The sequence below is a fragment of the Pongo abelii genome, chromosome 2, assembly GCF_028885655.2.
Source record: "Pongo abelii isolate AG06213 chromosome 2, NHGRI_mPonAbe1-v2.0_pri, whole genome shotgun sequence".
Lineage (NCBI taxonomy): Eukaryota > Metazoa > Chordata > Mammalia > Primates > Hominidae > Pongo > Pongo abelii.
Window position 1 is genome coordinate 92,685,286 of NC_085928.1, and position 16,464 is coordinate 92,701,749.

General features: G+C 40.1%; 1 protein-coding gene across 5 annotated transcripts in view; it reads right to left on the bottom strand.

Moving 5' to 3' along the window:
- PTPRG (protein tyrosine phosphatase receptor type G) overlaps positions 1 to 16,464 on the bottom strand; it is a 735,254-nt gene that overhangs the window by 658,304 nt on the left and 60,486 nt on the right. The window contains exon 2 of one of the 5 annotated variants that reach the window (XM_063722015.1): positions 15,740 to 16,329. The exons of the other annotated variants lie outside the window; for them this stretch is intronic. Within the exon in view, the coding sequence (XP_063578085.1) occupies positions 15,740 to 15,755 (16 nt within the window). The 5' untranslated portion in view covers positions 15,756 to 16,329. The remainder of the gene's footprint in view (positions 1 to 15,739; positions 16,330 to 16,464) is intronic. 5 annotated transcript variants of the gene reach the window in all.

The window sequence follows — 16,464 nt, forward strand, 5'->3', positions numbered from 1 at the left end:
TGGCTAGCCATATGCAGAGGAATGAAAGTGAACCCCTACCTTTCACCACATATAAAAATTAAGATGGATTAAAGACTTAAATGTAAGATCAGGAACTATAAGAATCCTAGAAGAAAACCTAGGAAACACCATTATAAACATCAGCCTTGGAAAAGAATTTATGACTAAGTCCTCAAAAGCAATTGCAATAAAAACAAATACAGACAACTGGACCTAATTAAACTAAAGGGCTCTGCACAGCAAAAGAAAAATATCAACAGAGTAAACAGACAACCTTCAGAATAGGAGACAATATTTGCAAATATGCGCACAGCAAAAGAAAAATATCAACAGAGTAAACAGACAACCTTCAGAATGGGAGACAATATTTGCAAATATGCATCTGACCAAGATCTAATATCTAGAATCTACAATGAATTTCAACAACTGAACAAGCAAAAAACAACCTTATTAAAAAGTAGGCAGGGCAAGGCTGGGCACAGTGGCTCACGCCTGTAATCCCAGCACTTTGGGAGGTCAAGGCAGGCAGATCACTTGAGGCTAGGAGTTCAAGACTGGCCTGTTCAACATGGGGAAATCCCTCTACCCAAAAAAAAAACAAAAAAACAAAAAAACCAGCCAGGCATGGTGGTGTGTGCCTGTAGTCCCAGCTACTTGGGAAGATTTTTTTTTTCAATTCTATGATAATCTAAAAATAAAATATTCCCATTTATGAACAAGCCAGGCAAGAACCCTGGTAACTGGCAATCAAAAGAGACTTGCATGCAAACCTTAGGTTTACCTTATGTTTGTTGGGTTTGGTACAATTCACAGGGTTCTTGCAAGGTGCTTTCCCCTTTGAAAAGGGGTCTACACATTACTTAAATGGAGAGATGCTGCTCTACAGCAAGGTCCTGAAATTCTGCTTAACATAACAGGAAAAAAAAAAAAAACTACATACAAATATTAAATATCCTTCTAGTGGGTGCTCTTAAATACTAAAAAGAAAAAAATCAGTGTCATTTCTATATCAGCATCTGAAGAGAATTAGCAAGGAGCCTTTTTGGTTTTTCTAAGGCCACTTGTGAATACCTGCAAATAATAACTTTGTACCACGATTTGGAAAACAGTGGTTGAAGAGTTAACAGGTCTAAGGACAACAGACTCCTTTTTAAAAGATAACCAAGAATTTTTTTTGTAATTACGTCCTTAAAATTCCAAGAGTGAGTCACAGTTCCAAGTGATAAGTGGAATCCGATTATCATGCTAAGATTACACACAGTCCTCTTAACGAGATTACTCCAGTCTGAATAAATAATAATTCACAGACGTGAATGGTAAGATGGCTATGCTCATCTCTCAACATATCACTCACTTGGTCGGTGAGCTTCTCAAAGGGCTGGGCTGGGTTTGTGGGCAGGAGTTTCCTGGGCAGCAGAGTTTAAATGTGAGTGATATCTCTGTTTGTGGTGCATGGCCAACAGCAATAAACACACACACACAAATCCACAGTTGGCAACACTGGTGAGGACAGAGGCATGGAAGCAATGAGACGCAACGCAACCCCAGTCGACTCCTAAGAAGTCTACAGTTCCCGCAGGTGTGTGCTCCGGCATCACAAACAACTTTGCTTCCTTCTGAAACTGAAACCTGAAGGGAACAAGGCTCAGAAGGAACAGAAAGTGTTCTGCTTGATCTGCACAGTCTCAGTTTTGACATTCAGAAAGCCACAGAAAGTTCTCTGGCCTCTGTTTTCATCCTTGAAATCCAGCCCTTACCAACATGCCCAGCACATGATGGTGTATTGTGTGGACTGCTTCACTCAGTCCTCTCAAAAACCTTATGAGGTTAAGTCCTTCTACTATCCGCATTATCCAGATGAGAAAATTACCCAAGTTAACCTTCAAGTCACTTGCCGAAAGTCATTCTGATAATAAGTAGGACAAGAGCCAGAATTCAAATTCTGGTCTGAGCTGCTGGATATAACAACTAACTACCTGACCAGAGATAAGCAACTGACATGAATAATTCCATAATGCCAGGACATCTTAGTTCTGGTACAAACATAAGGATTTTTAGAATTGAAAATATTGCATATGAATATAAAAATGTGTTAGTCCACCAACTCCACACAGAACAATGGCTAAGAGAAGACTCTCTTTCCTCCACAGCAATAAGCTATGTGGCAGAGAGGCCACCCCACTCAGCAATCAGTATATTGATCACTGACATGGATGAGGACAGAGAATGGAGATTTAACCAACTGGCATAGTATCCAAGGTTGAAATGAACAAATCATATGATCAATCAAAGAATCAAAATTTCAAACTTCCAGCAAGGCGGAACCAGACTAATACCAACAGTATGAGATTTTACCAAGTAAAATACTACATGAGATTAACCAAAAAATCATCACAGTGCAGGAGCAGAGAGAGCAGCGTTTCATACAAAAAAAGCATTTGAAACAAATGTTTAGATCAGCACTATTCATGTTAGTCAAAAGTGGAAACTACCCAAATACCCATAAAGAAATGAGTATATAAACAAAATGTGGTGTACCCATAGAATGGACTTTTATTTGTCCATAAAAGAAATGAAGTATTGATACAACAAGGCTGGGCGTGGTGGCTCACGCCTGTAATCCCAGCACTTTGGGAGGCCAAGGCAGGCAGATCACTTGAGGCCAGAAGTTCGAGACCAGCCTGACCGACATGGTGAAACCCAGTCTCTACTAAAAATACAACAAAAAAAGTACTGATACAACAAGATAGATGAACCTTGAAAATATTTTGCCAAGTGAAAGAAGTCAGACACAAAAGGCCACCTATTAAATGAAATGTCCAGAATAGGCGAATTTATAAAGTAAGATAGTAATTAGTAGATGCTTAGGGCTGAAGGTGTTCAACGAAAATAGGTAACTGCTAATGGGTATAAGGTTTCTTTGGGGTATAATAAAAATGTTCTAAAATAAGATCGTTATACAACTCTTTCAATATATGCAAAATACTTTAAATGAGTAAATTGTATACTAATTGAATTCTATCTCAATAAAGCTGTTACCAAAAGGGAAAAAAAGCAACTGGAGCATTTAGTTGTCTGTGTGTTTTCAGACAGCAATATACAGTACTTTAGACCATAGGAAAGCTAAACTGACCTTCAAGGATGGCTCAAAGTTAGGAAGAATTTATGCAAGAATGAAAAAGGTTGTCACCATGAAGTAGTGAGCTCTCCAGTTATTAGAAGCATTCAAGCAGAGGCTATCTAACTGTTGGTCAAGAACACTACTAATTTCACAGATTCTTGGGATTTGGAAAATAAAACACACTATCAAAAAGATGTATTTCCATTTAGGGCTGAGAGCTCTAAGGAACCATCTCTGAGATACCAAAACTCTAATATTTTTCATGGATGACATTTAAGTGACTGAGGAATTAGTAAATAAATTAGAAAATGTTCAAGAGTACAAAATGTGGAGATGGGCTACCTGGAATCAAATCCATAGGCCATCTAAGCCTTAGGGAAGCAATCAGCCTAAGACTCAAGTTTTCTGTTTTGTAAAAATAAGTCAACAATAATAATAATGGTATTAATAATACAGGCTAAGTGCAGTGGCTCACATGCGTAATCCCAGCACTTTGGGAGGCCAAAGAGGGCAGATTGCTTGAGCTCAAGAGTTTGAAACCAGCCTAGGTAACATGGTGAAACCCCATCTCTACAAAAAAAACACAAAAATTAGCCAGGTGTGGTGGCGCATGCCTATAGTCCCAGCCACTCAGAAAGCTGAGATAGGAGGATCACTTGAACCTGGGAGGCCAAGGTTGCAGTGAGCTGAGATCACGCCACTGCACTCCTAGCTGGGTGATACGAATGAGACTCTGTCTCTAATAATAATAATTATTTATATATATGATATATATATAAATTAATACTTTATAGGGTAATTGGTAAAAACTAAACAACATAATGATAAGGCCTTTCTCATAGCATTTCATTGGAGCAAGATGTTTAGCAACTCCGTGACAACTTGATTTTCGCCAACTCATTTTATTGGATTTTATTTTAACATTAAGAATAGAAGTCCCATGCAACCAAATCATGCCTGTAATATGGCTGTTTGACAGGCTCCATCAAGTAGAAGTTAAGTCTTTATTGCACGCTCAGGAAGTCCATATGTGAATTTTACAAGGTCTCAGCTCTCCTTCAAACCTTGTCTATTACAAATACAGACTTTAGATATATTCTCACTTTGAGATCACTTACACTGTCGACTATTTGCAGGGCAAACCAATGCAATCAAACACTAAAGTGTCAAGGAGATTAGAGAACTGCCAAGGTCTGAACTACATCAACAGCTTGAAATCAGCTCACTCAACAGTGTTGTGACAGTATTACACTGGCAAAACAAACACAGCATATCAGATATGGCATCACATTCCAGCAGTTTATTTCTCAGACTTATAGAGAAACATCCCGTCATTACAGTTGTTCCCAGAGGATAAGCACAGGCATTCTTCTCAGTTAACTCTGTAACAAATGCTTAGTGACCTCACAGGAGAAGAGGGGAAACTTTCAAACCTCTGCTGAGTGGTGGTCAAGAAGTTTTGTCCTGCTACCTGCTTTAAAAAGAACTGTAGCCTAAAAGTTTAGGTTTCCACAGAAAAAACATTTGATAAAATCCAACACAACTTCATGGTTTAAAAAAAAAAAAAAACACGGCTGGGCACAGTGGCTCACGCCTGTAATCCCAACACTTTGGGAGGTCAAAGTGGCAGATCATGAGGTCAGGAGATCGAGACCAGCCTGGCCAACATACTGAAACCCCGTCTCTACTAAAAATACAAAAAAATTAGCCAGGCGTGGTGGTAGGCACCTGTAGCCCAGCTACTTGGGAGGCTGAGGCAAGAAGAATCGCTTGAACCTGGGAGGTGGAGGCTGCAGTGAGCCGAGATCGCACCACTGCACTCCAGCCCGGGTGACAATAGGAGACTCTGTCTCAAAAAACAGGCAGTTTGGTGGCTCACACCTGTAATCCTGGCACTTTGGGTATTTTTGCTTCAGTAAGAAATTAATGTATATAGATCATATGGCGCACAGATCTCTCGAGGCCAGGGGTTCAAGAACAGCCTGGCCAATATGGTGAAACCCCATCTCTGTAAAAATAAAAAAATTAGCCAGACATGGTGGCACACAGCTGTAATCCCAGCTACTTGGGAGGCTGAGGCATGAGAATCGCTTGAATCCAGGAGGTGGAGGTTGCAGTGAGCTGAGATTACACCACTGCACTCCAGCCTGGGTGACAGAGTGAGAGCCTGGGTGACAGAGTGAGACCCTTTCTTAAAAACAACACAACAGCAACACCAAAAAAAAAAAAACACTGGACGAACTAGGAATAACAGAGAACTTCCTCAACCTGAAAAAGGGCATCTATTAAAAACTCACAGCTAACATCATACTCAATAGCAAAAGACTATATATTTTTCCTCCTAAGATAAGGTACAAGATAAAGATGTCTGATCTCACCACTTCTATTTTGGAGGCCACCTCACTTCTACACTGAGGTTCTAGCCAGAGCAATTAGGCAAGAAAAAGAAATAAAAGGCATCCAGATTGGAAAAGAATAAGTAAAACTATTTCTATTTGCAAATGAGATAATCTTGTATACAGAAAATCTTAAGGAATCCACAAAAAACACTACTAGAGATCATAAACGAGTTCATCAAGGTTGTAGGATACAAGATAAATATACAAAAAAATCAATCGTATTTTTATACATTAGCAATGAACAATCCAAAAATGAAATTAAAATGTTTCACATCATTTTGTCCCAAATAAATTCCAAATTTCCAATCTATAAGCTGCATCTATAACTCATCCCAGTGACTTTCATTTCTGGCTCTTGGAAAACTACTTGTAATTGTACCCTAAGCTACTACAGATTCCTTTATTTGATTAACAAATGCTTACACCAAGTGCTTCCTATATCTCAAGTGCTGAGGGAAACAGTAGTGAACAAAGAATCCCTGCCACTCCCATCATGAAACTCACACTCCAGTTGGAATACAAGACAACATACAAATGAACAATCAGGACAACTTCTGATAGTGCTAAGTGCCATAACAAACATAAAACAGAGAAGAGAGATGCAGGCTCATGGGAGGATGGAATGTGCTTTAGATACAAAGATCAGGGAAGTCTCCCTAAGGAGGTGACATTCTAACAATGCGCCAAATCAAGAAGAAGGATGGTGGGCATGACTCTTTCTATGTAACTGAAACAGCATGTGTAAGAACCCTGCGGTGGAAAAAAGTTTCATAAATTCTGGAAACAGCCGGCATGCGAGGTAAGCAAGAAGGCTAGTCCTTGAGTAAAGACAGAAGCTGGATCATGTGGAATTTTGCAGAACATAGTCCAGAGTGAAAGCTTTATCCTACATGTAATGTGATGCCATGGGCAGGGAGGGGAGGGGGGTGAAGGGGATGAAGGAAAGTGACGTAATGACTCTAGTTCTTTGTGAAATAATTGGTCAGAAATGCTCAACTTAAACACATGCTTACATCATCACTTGCTGGGTGGCCCTTGGTATGTTGCCCTACCTCTCTGGGTCATTATGTAAATTATCACAACTGCCTCCCAGGGTTTCCAAATAACTAGCAGATGATGTACTTGAAAGCTCTTTGCAAACTGACAATGGCTGCTGTGTCTATGGCCATGCCACCCTGAACGTATCTGATCTCATCTGAAAATGGCTGCTGAACATACAGCAAAATTATCATCCTCCTCACTGAGGCCTTCCCTAATATCCTATAAGAGAAGTGATTTCTTTCTCTAGAAACAAAGAGTACTTTATCTGTCAACCTCCCTTCATACTCATCACTTTCTATCAATTATAAGCATTACCTATGTGCCTTATACCTTCCTCTAGACTATAGATTTGTGTGTGTGTGTGTGTGTGTGTGTGTGTGTGCGTGTATAACAGGGTCTCACTCTGTCGCCCAGACTGGAGTGCAACGGCACAATCACGATTCACTGCAGCCTTGACCTCCCCAGGCTCAGGTGATCCTCCTGCCTCACCCTGCAAAGTAGCTAGGACTACAGGCACACGCCACACATGCCCAGCTAATTTTTTTGGTATTTTTTGTACAGATGAGGATTAGCCATGTTGCCAAGGCTGGTCTCGAACTCCTGGGTTCAAGCAATCTGCCCACCTCAGCCTCCCAAAGTGTTAGGATTATAGGTGTGAGCCATGGCACCCAGCTGACTATAGATTCTTGACCCAAATCTCACCTTTGCAGAATTGATCACTTCCTATATGTGGCTCCCACTGCCTCCAATCCAGGCTACAATCAGAGCATCTATATCATTTTACAGCAATTGATTATTTACATTTCCCTCTGTCACTGGATTATGAATTCCTTGAAGGGAGGTTCCACATCTTGTTTCTATCTGTACCTCCAGTGCCTACATCACAAAAAAAATAAGGGGAAGCTTTTCATGTACTTGCAATTTCCCTTTTCTCTACTGATCCAGAAATAGTCTCCCCAACAACTGAGTAGAATAAGCACTTCTATAGTATTTAAACTACTTTTGAAAATACAGAGTTTAAAAACTTTGGCAACATGGATTTATATATAACAAACGCAATTTTTAGAAAATAATATAAAGCAGACCCACTCCTTATCTGAGGGGGATACATTCTGAGACCCCTAGTGGATGCCTGAAACCATGGATGGAGCTGAGCTCTATAAACACTGTGGTTTTTCTATACAACTATATCCATGATAAAGTTTAATTTATAAATTAGGCACAGTAAGAGACTAACAATAACCACTAAGACAGAACAGGTATAGCAGCAAACAGTAATAAAAGTTATGTGAATACAGTCTTGGTCTCTCTCTCTCTCAAAATATACTATCATACTATATTCACCTATTTTCAGAATGCAGGCAACTGCAGATAACTGAAACCACAGAAAGCAAAACCACAGATAAGGGCAGACTACTGTACTAATTTAACAAATCAGGTGGAAATTGTCACACCTGGCAAAAGGTTGCTACCCATTTATTTTTCTTACCATACAATTTCAAGATAGTAGTAAAAAACTGTAATGGTCAGCTCTGCTTCCTCACTTCTGATAACAATTCCCTGCTTCCAATAGTCTGAAGATTTGAATTTTCATTTGTCTTTAAAAAAAAAACAAAACAAAAAAAAACCCTTTTTTTTTTTTTTTTTTTTTTTTTTTTTTTTTTTTTTTTTTTTTTTTGGAGATGGAGTCTCACTCTGTCACCCAGGCTGGAGTGCAGTCGCACGATCTTAGCTCACTGCAACCTCCGCCTCCCGGGTTCAAGCGATTCTTCTTCCTCACCCTCCCGAGTAGCTGGGACTAAAGGCGCGTGCCACAACGCCTGGCTAATTTTTTATTTTTAGTAGAGACAGGGTTTCACCATATTGGCCAGGCTGGTCTCGAACTCCTGACCTCATGATCTGCCCGCCTCTGCCTCCCAAAGTGCTGGGATTACAGGCGTGAGCCACCGCACCTGGCTAAAAATACATTTTTTAAGTAGTTGACAATCTACTTAAGTGCACACTTGCACTTTGGGGCAAGTGTGCGAATATTTCTTTCTACCCTTGAGGTCAAAGAGACTTGAGATGATAAATACTTTGAACCATGCTAAACCACAAACACATTGCAATGAATGTCAGCTCAACTGAAAAATTCCTTAGGTTGAGCCAATCCTTAAAAAGATCCCCTAAAGAGCTCTCCAAAGAAAAACAGAAACTGTTTTCTTTTCCCTGATCAGGGAGGAAGACAGGAGAAAACATCTTTTACTTGGGAAAAAGTCATATTAATAGGAAAGCACACAATACTAAAGTATTAACCAGATATGTTACAGTTTAGTGCTTTAAACGCTAAGAAAACTTCAATGTTTTATTTCTATGTAACTTCCATATTCATACAGGAAGGTGGAAAGCCAGAATAGTGGAATTTGTTAACATTATGCAAGTTAGCTCAAGTCAACTCCTTGAGAAGGAATTTCATGACAACATCTTTAACTAAATGAATACTTATCTCAAAATCTGCTCCATCTACAACTCCATAAAAAAGACCCAGAATGTGGTCTAGGAGGCGTTTACAGTTCTCACCCCATCATTTTATTTTGAACCAATAATATCATCTATTTAAAGCATACATCCAGTCAACCAATTCCTAGTACCCTAAGGCCAAGAACCACCACTTAAATGCATGTCTCAGTCATAAGGCCATGGCCAGGGTCTTTGGGCACATTACCAAAATTTGAGTAACTTCTCCAATTCTATGATTTATTGTCCATTACTTGAAAATGCTGCTCTCCATCCACCTTCTGTTGAGCAAACATTTTAATATCGGACTTCATTTCTGGCATGGCAGCCCATCAGCTTGACAGAAGGGCCCTTGAAAGGCTAAGGAGCCTAAAGCTGAAGACATGTTACACTTAAACAATGCCTGTTAACACAAAGAGCCTCTAGGAGATCCACTGGAATCTATCTTTTATTATGACTTCACAAATGCCACAGGGTTTCTAAAGAATCTACAGTAAACTTTTACCCCTTTTTTCTCCTTCTTACCTGAGACTGCAAAAGCATTATCAGTTACAAGGTTTAGGAAGAGAGTGTCCTCCTGTCAATGCCCACAGCTGGCAAGGAGCTTTCTTCACAAAGACCTCTCTCTACTACACCATGGAGACTTTGTCAACTTTGATGTTAAAACAAAGCAGCAGTGTAGATGAACAGCTAGCAACGTAATTTCACAGCAATTAAACCTAATAGTGTCTGTCCTTCCTAGGACCCTCTTTTACCCAGAAAACATTTGAGGTATAAATCTAACTTAAGGGCCCGGTGCAGTGGCTTACACCTGTAATCTCAGCACTTCAGGAGACCAAGGCAGGCGGATCACAAGGTCAGGAGTTTCAAGACCAGACTGGCCAACATGGTGAAACCTCATCTCTACTAAAAACCCAAAAATTAGCCGGTCATGGTGGTGGGTGCCTGTAATCCCAGCTACTCAGGAGGCTGAGGCAGGAGAATCACTTGAACCCAGGAGGCAGAGGTTGCAGTGAGCTGAAATCACACCATTGCACTCCAGCCTGGACAACAGAGAAAGACTCCATCTCAAAATAAAAAATAAATGTAACTTAGGACACCTGGAAGTTCATGCAGGTGCCCTGAGTGAACTGCTTGAAGGCACAAATGCCTCTATTTCCCAAGTGTCCCTCCTACCTGTCCCTAAACTTCCCAAATGAAATCAATAAAAAGCAACATCATGGTGAAAATGCATGGCAGACGTTTCATTGAAAAACAGCCCACATTACCTACAGTCTTGGAGAACATATGTGGTATGTTTGTTACAAACACAGCTTTAAACAGACCTGGGTGTTTACCAACAAAGATGCTTATGAGCCATGAGACTGTGATCAAGTTACTCAAGCTCAGTTTCTTTCCTTCCTTGTAAAATAGGGGTGATTCTTATCTTGCAGGATTTGGGGATGAATAAATAAGCAGTATGGCACAGGGTCAGAGCTGGATGAGTGGTAGCTGTTCACCTCCCCCTACCTCACCCTACCTCCAAACTGCTTCACCTTAACCACACCTTTTCCCCAAATCCAAATAATTTACCATCACCACCAACATTATATCATTAGAAGTTGACAGGGCTGGGTGCAGTGGCTCACGCCTGTAATCCCAGCACTTTGGGAGGCCAAGGCAGGCAGATCACCTGAGGTCAGGAGTTCAAGACCAGCCTGGCCAACATGGTAAAACCCTGTCTCTACAAAAAATACGAAAAAAAAAAAAAATAGCTGGGTATGGTGGTGCACACCTGTAGTCCCAGCTACTCAGGAGGCTGAGGCACGAGAATCACTTGAACCAGGAGGCAGAGGCTGCAGTGAGCCGAGACCACACCACTGCACTCCAGCCTGGGCAACAGAGTGAGACTCCATCTCAAAATAAATAAATAAATAAAAATGGAAAAATAAACAGATAAGAAGTTGACAGGGCAATGTTGCTAGAAAAAGAGAAAAATTATAAGCAAAGGGAAAGATAAGAGGGAAAACATTTATGTTCAAGTTAAACAAAAGAGCCACATATATCTAATTCTTGTTTGTCTTATTCTCCAGTGCCTAGCACACAGCTAAATCCACAGTCGGCACTCCAACATATACTTAGAGCATGAAAGACAATGCAATATGGAAATAATGGCTTAATGTTGAGACTAGGAATATATCTGTCTGTCCATAAATCCTGGCTTATCTCAATTATCTAAACTTAAGGTCTAAGGTATGACCCAAAAACGTTGGCACTCCTCCATGTCAGCCAGTGCTCTCTTCACTCAGGAATGTTTGACCAAAGGGCAGAAAGATTTTCCTTTGGCTTGGTTTACAATGAAGCTGCAAAACATTAAACCACACCTCACTTGACCTTAACAAACCTAGGACACAAGAGAATAGATTTATTCATTTCTCCCCAAGTTCTCTCACTACTTGATTCTTTCATATTTTAAACTTATTTTAATGACTTTCTACTGCATTCAGCAAATAAAGAATCCTCCCATTGATAATTAAACACCTGCTAATTCCTACAAAAGCATTCTAAAATTTAAAAAAGTGAACAGTCTGATGAATAAAACATTCCCTTTATTCCATGGGGCTGAGTTCAAATAAAGGAAAATGGGTCATTAAATAAAACCTGCCAATTCTGTGAGACTTGGTTGTGCAGTTAGTGACCATATTTATACTTAGATTACTTTGAGGTAAAAAGGTTATATATTTAAATATTCGTTACCCCACGAATACTTAGAAAGAGCTAGGCCTGATAAAGCCAGCGGCCATCATAAAGAATATAACACAGGTAAGTCATTATGTTTTAACTTTCTATTGTATTTCCAACATTCAGAGATAGAAGAGTCCCCACATAACCATTCCCTTACCCTCAACAATTATCGTATCAGGCAAATTTTATGTTTTTTTACCCCAAACCACACCCTACTCCAACCGAATTATCCTAAAGCAAGTTCCAGACATCATAATTTCCCTTATAACTAATTCAGCATCTGTCACTAAAAGATAAGGACTCTTTTAAAAAGTATAATTGCAACACTACTATTTTGCCTGTATCTTAAAAGTGACAATAATTCCATAAATCAGGTAACATCCAGTACTCAAATTTCCCTACTTCAAAAAAAAAAAAAATGTGTTTTTAACATTGATTTGTTCAAATTCAAAGTCCACACACTGCATTTGGGTGATAGGTCTCTCAAGTCTCTTTTAATCCAAAGGCTTTTCTCTGCCTCTTTAAGCCATTCCACACATAAATTGGATATAACAGGATCATTTGTAGTGTAGAATTCCCCTCATTGTGGGTTTTGCTGATTGCATCCAGGTGTCCCATTTTCCATCAGGCTGTATCCCCAGCATTTGATCAGAAGCTTGACCTTGATTTGAGTTACTATTCCCTTTTCTAAGAATATATCCTAGGTGGCCATGTGGGCCATGGAAATGAAACTGGATGGCAAATGTAAAATACATCTAATAATCTGCCAACCAGCCTTCTCCCCCACCAGCCTTTACTCCTGACACTGCTGGGAAGTTGAGCACCTGCCCCACTTTGGCGCCCAGCAGCAGGATGTGTGCGGCGATAGTGAAGAGCGACACTCTTACTTCCCTGGCTGGGACTATGACTCTGAGAAGGTTCACGATTCGGTGGATACAGACAGTGCTAACCGCAATGTCATCTTTCTGTCTCACATTCGAATATTCCAATTCCTTGGTGTTCGTGGGTCTTGAAGGGTAATACTAAGTGGAAAAGACAACATTCAAGTCACCTACCCATTCCACATTCTGCCAGTATGGAAAATGCAACCCCTTATGTTTTGCGTTAAAGAAAAAATGGAATTCAGGCTACCAAATCCCTTTTTTAATGGCATACCAGCAGGCAAATACAGATTTTCCAGCAATAAGCAATTTCTACTATCACTGCTAAGGGAGGGAAAAGAAACAAAAAGCAAAACACAGCCTTTCTCTTTTGCTGCTGTCAGGATGGACAATTAGAGACTAGAATAATGCATTTTTAGTTTTTAAAAAAGCTTTATCGGGAAAAAGCTGCCATAAAGTAATTCATCTACGAAGCAATAAGAGATGCCATCAATTTTACCTTACACTTGAATCACACTCTTGATTCCTATTCAGCTGTATTTCAATTATGCCTTTTATTTGAAGACAAGCCCCTACAAACACATAATGTCGCCTAAAAGTGATCCCTCCCAAAAAAAAAAAAAAAAAAAAAAACCCTGTTGGGACAGGAAAGTTATTTATTTAATGCATAAATGACTCTGCTTTGCTCAGGAGGTAATGGTCTCAATGCTTGAAATATTTGCACAGAAAAGGAAAGCAGCTGTAGGAACAATGGGTTTCAAGTTTAAATGGAGTAAGTTCTGCAACAGTAAAATCTTCAGCATTTTTAAATTTTTATACACGGAATATGATTTAAGCAAGTCCTGCCTTAGTGAGCTTATGCTGGAGGCTGAAATGCTTAAGAGTGTTCTTAGACACATTAAATATCCCCAGGCAGCCTGTCTTGGGCACTCTGTAGTAGACACTCCAGGGCACCAATGGCCAGTAAATTCATCGAGAGCACCAAACATCCCATGATGTGTATGACTATGCCCACGTCAATACTACTCTAAAGAGGATGGAATAATAAACGGAAGACCCTTATATTTCCCAGTCATGGGCTTGAAACACACCCAAGTGAATACTCAAATCCAAGAGCGTCCTAAGAGCTGATCATTACCACCCTAAAACTAACTGGAAATGTAAATGGCCCCATTACAAGCCCTTAGATTCCAGAAGCTGGGTTTAGTTGATGGGTTTAAAATGTAAGAGATGTAAGTGTCATTTATACAACAGGACAATTTTGGCGGGAAGGGAAGCAATTTTTCACGAAGAAGTATTTGAATTTTTTTATGAAGAGTTTCTGTAATCAGAAAAAGGGTGAGAGACTAAAGTTTGACTGATAATGTTACGTATGTACTGTGATGGGTCGAATCATATCCCCCCTTAAAAAAGGTATGTTGAAGTCCTAATCCTCATCTAGTATCTCAGAATGTGACCTTACTTAGAAATAGGGTCCTTACAGAGGTAATCAAGTTAAAATGAGGTATTAGGTTGGACCCTAATCGAATATGGCTGATGTCCTTCAAAAAGAGAGAAAATATGAACACAGAGATATGCGTAAAGGGAAGATGACACAAAGTGACACAGGCAGAAGACAGCCATCCACAAGCCAAAGAAAAGAAACTTGGACAGATCCATCCCTTCCAGCTTCAGAAGGAATTAACCCTGACACCTTGACCTCAGACTTCCAGCCTCCAGAACTGTGAGACAGTAAATGTCCGTTATCTGAGCCTCCCAGTTTGTGGTACTTTATTATGACAACCCTAGCAAATTAATACACATTCCTATATTTGATAATGGTAACAGTCATTTAAAAAGAAAAGTAGTAGCTGCCAGTCACAGTGGTAAGTACTGTGTATGCACTATCACTGAATCCTTAGAATGACTCTAGAAGGTGAGTACTATTATGCTCATTTTGCAGATGGGGAACCTGAGGTTAAGTATCAGGAACTACATTCTGCTGCTGCTATCAGAGGCTTAAACATGTGAGGGTTAATTTTCTTTCATATAACAAGAAGTCTTCAGGTATTAATAGAACTCAGCACCCCAAAGATAGCCATGTTTTTGCGATGCCCTTGGGCTTTCCCTCATGGTCCCAAAATGGATGCTGTGGCTCAAACCACCACATCTACATTTCGTATCTAAAATGCAAAATGTGAAAAATCAAAAAGAACATACTTCTTCTCACCTTCCAGTGTTCCTGGAAGCCCAAAACAACAACTTCTACTTGGAACTCACTGACCATTCCTACTGGCATGGGAAGTTGGGAAATGTATTTTTTTAGTTGGGTTCATTGCCATGCCTAACAATACAAGGACTCAGAAGGAAGGATGAGGGGGTAGATTTTGATTCAGCATATCTAGAGAGGCCCAGGGAAGTTAAAAGCTTGTCCCCGTTCGCAGCTATTAAGTGGGAGAGTCGGGATTTAAATTCACAGGATTATCTTAATCCCCAACCCATACTGGGACAGGGCACCACCATGACATACTGCACTCTCAGCAAACCCAAAACCTATATCAAGGGGTCGGTCCCAAGTGTAAAGGAATTAGAGAGGGTTTTGATCTGCTCCTGAGTTCAGTGGCTGCTCTTTAGGGGTTTCAGGTAAACTGAGCACCTGAATGCAAGGAGGCAGTGAGGCTAGCAGAACTTTGGATATGCCTCCAAACAATAGCATTTCTGAATAAACACCAGAGGCTGTATTTGGTGCTTGGCAATAAAATTTAGAAATAGACTCATGCTGCCTGCTCCTGTCTACTCAGATGTTTTGTTTCTTCAAGTGATAGTTATAATCCTCAAACAGGTGAAGCCTTTCACAAGTAGCCCTGTATGTGACTTCTACAAACAGCAACTGAAGGTTTTGTGTCTTCTTTAATTGCTCCTTTTCAATTATAGAAGGCCTATTTATAGGCATCCCCTCCACAGCATTGTCAATATTTTATCTCTGCTAACTGAAAGATATTTTCTTTCCCAATTTTAGATAATATCACTTAAGAACCAAATTCTCTAGTCTGTTGCAAAGGTAAAGAAAACCAGGTGTAGCCCCAAGCTATACCTACCTCCTGAATAAGTCATTCATTCCCCAGGGCTTTGGTGAGAGTCGGGAGCCTCTTCCAGCTCCAATGTTTGAAAATCCACTCTATGATCAAAGCCCTGCACTGGATAACCTTAAAGAAAGCAAGGCCTAGTTGTAATTAACCTCAAGGTCCTTCCCCCCGATTTCTCTGTGTTCTAGTCCCCCAACTTGCCTCTGCCTTAACCATGCAGTTGTTCTGTCCTCCCTAGCCATGCACATCAGAACCTCACCCCCAAGGAGGAATCTGAGTTTTGGGAATGCCATCTCTAAAAACAAAATACATTGGTAGGGCCAATGTATTCCACCACCAACTTGCCATTAGCTCCCAATGTCCTGATTCCTGCCCCTTCCAAGGTTTGGTATCTTACGATTCTTAGACACTGAGCAAAAAAATCTATCATCCCCTTCCAAATCCAAGTGTTGGCTCATGTTAGTCATAATCCATTCTATTGTTTACAATCAAGGAAACCCTGTGATATCAGCTTGATGTGCCTGTGAGATATTTCCCTGATATTAAGATACACAGTGGAATACCAGTCTCTCCATCAGCTCCAGGAGGTGAGGCCTGAAATTCTAGAACAGGAAAAATATGACATTATTACTTTTACTAAAAGCAGCAAAATAATACTGTCCCTTTTTTGTACTTAGGGTGCAAATGTACCTTCTTAAAGACAATTTGGGAAAAAAAGAAGTGACTATGGCACTTAA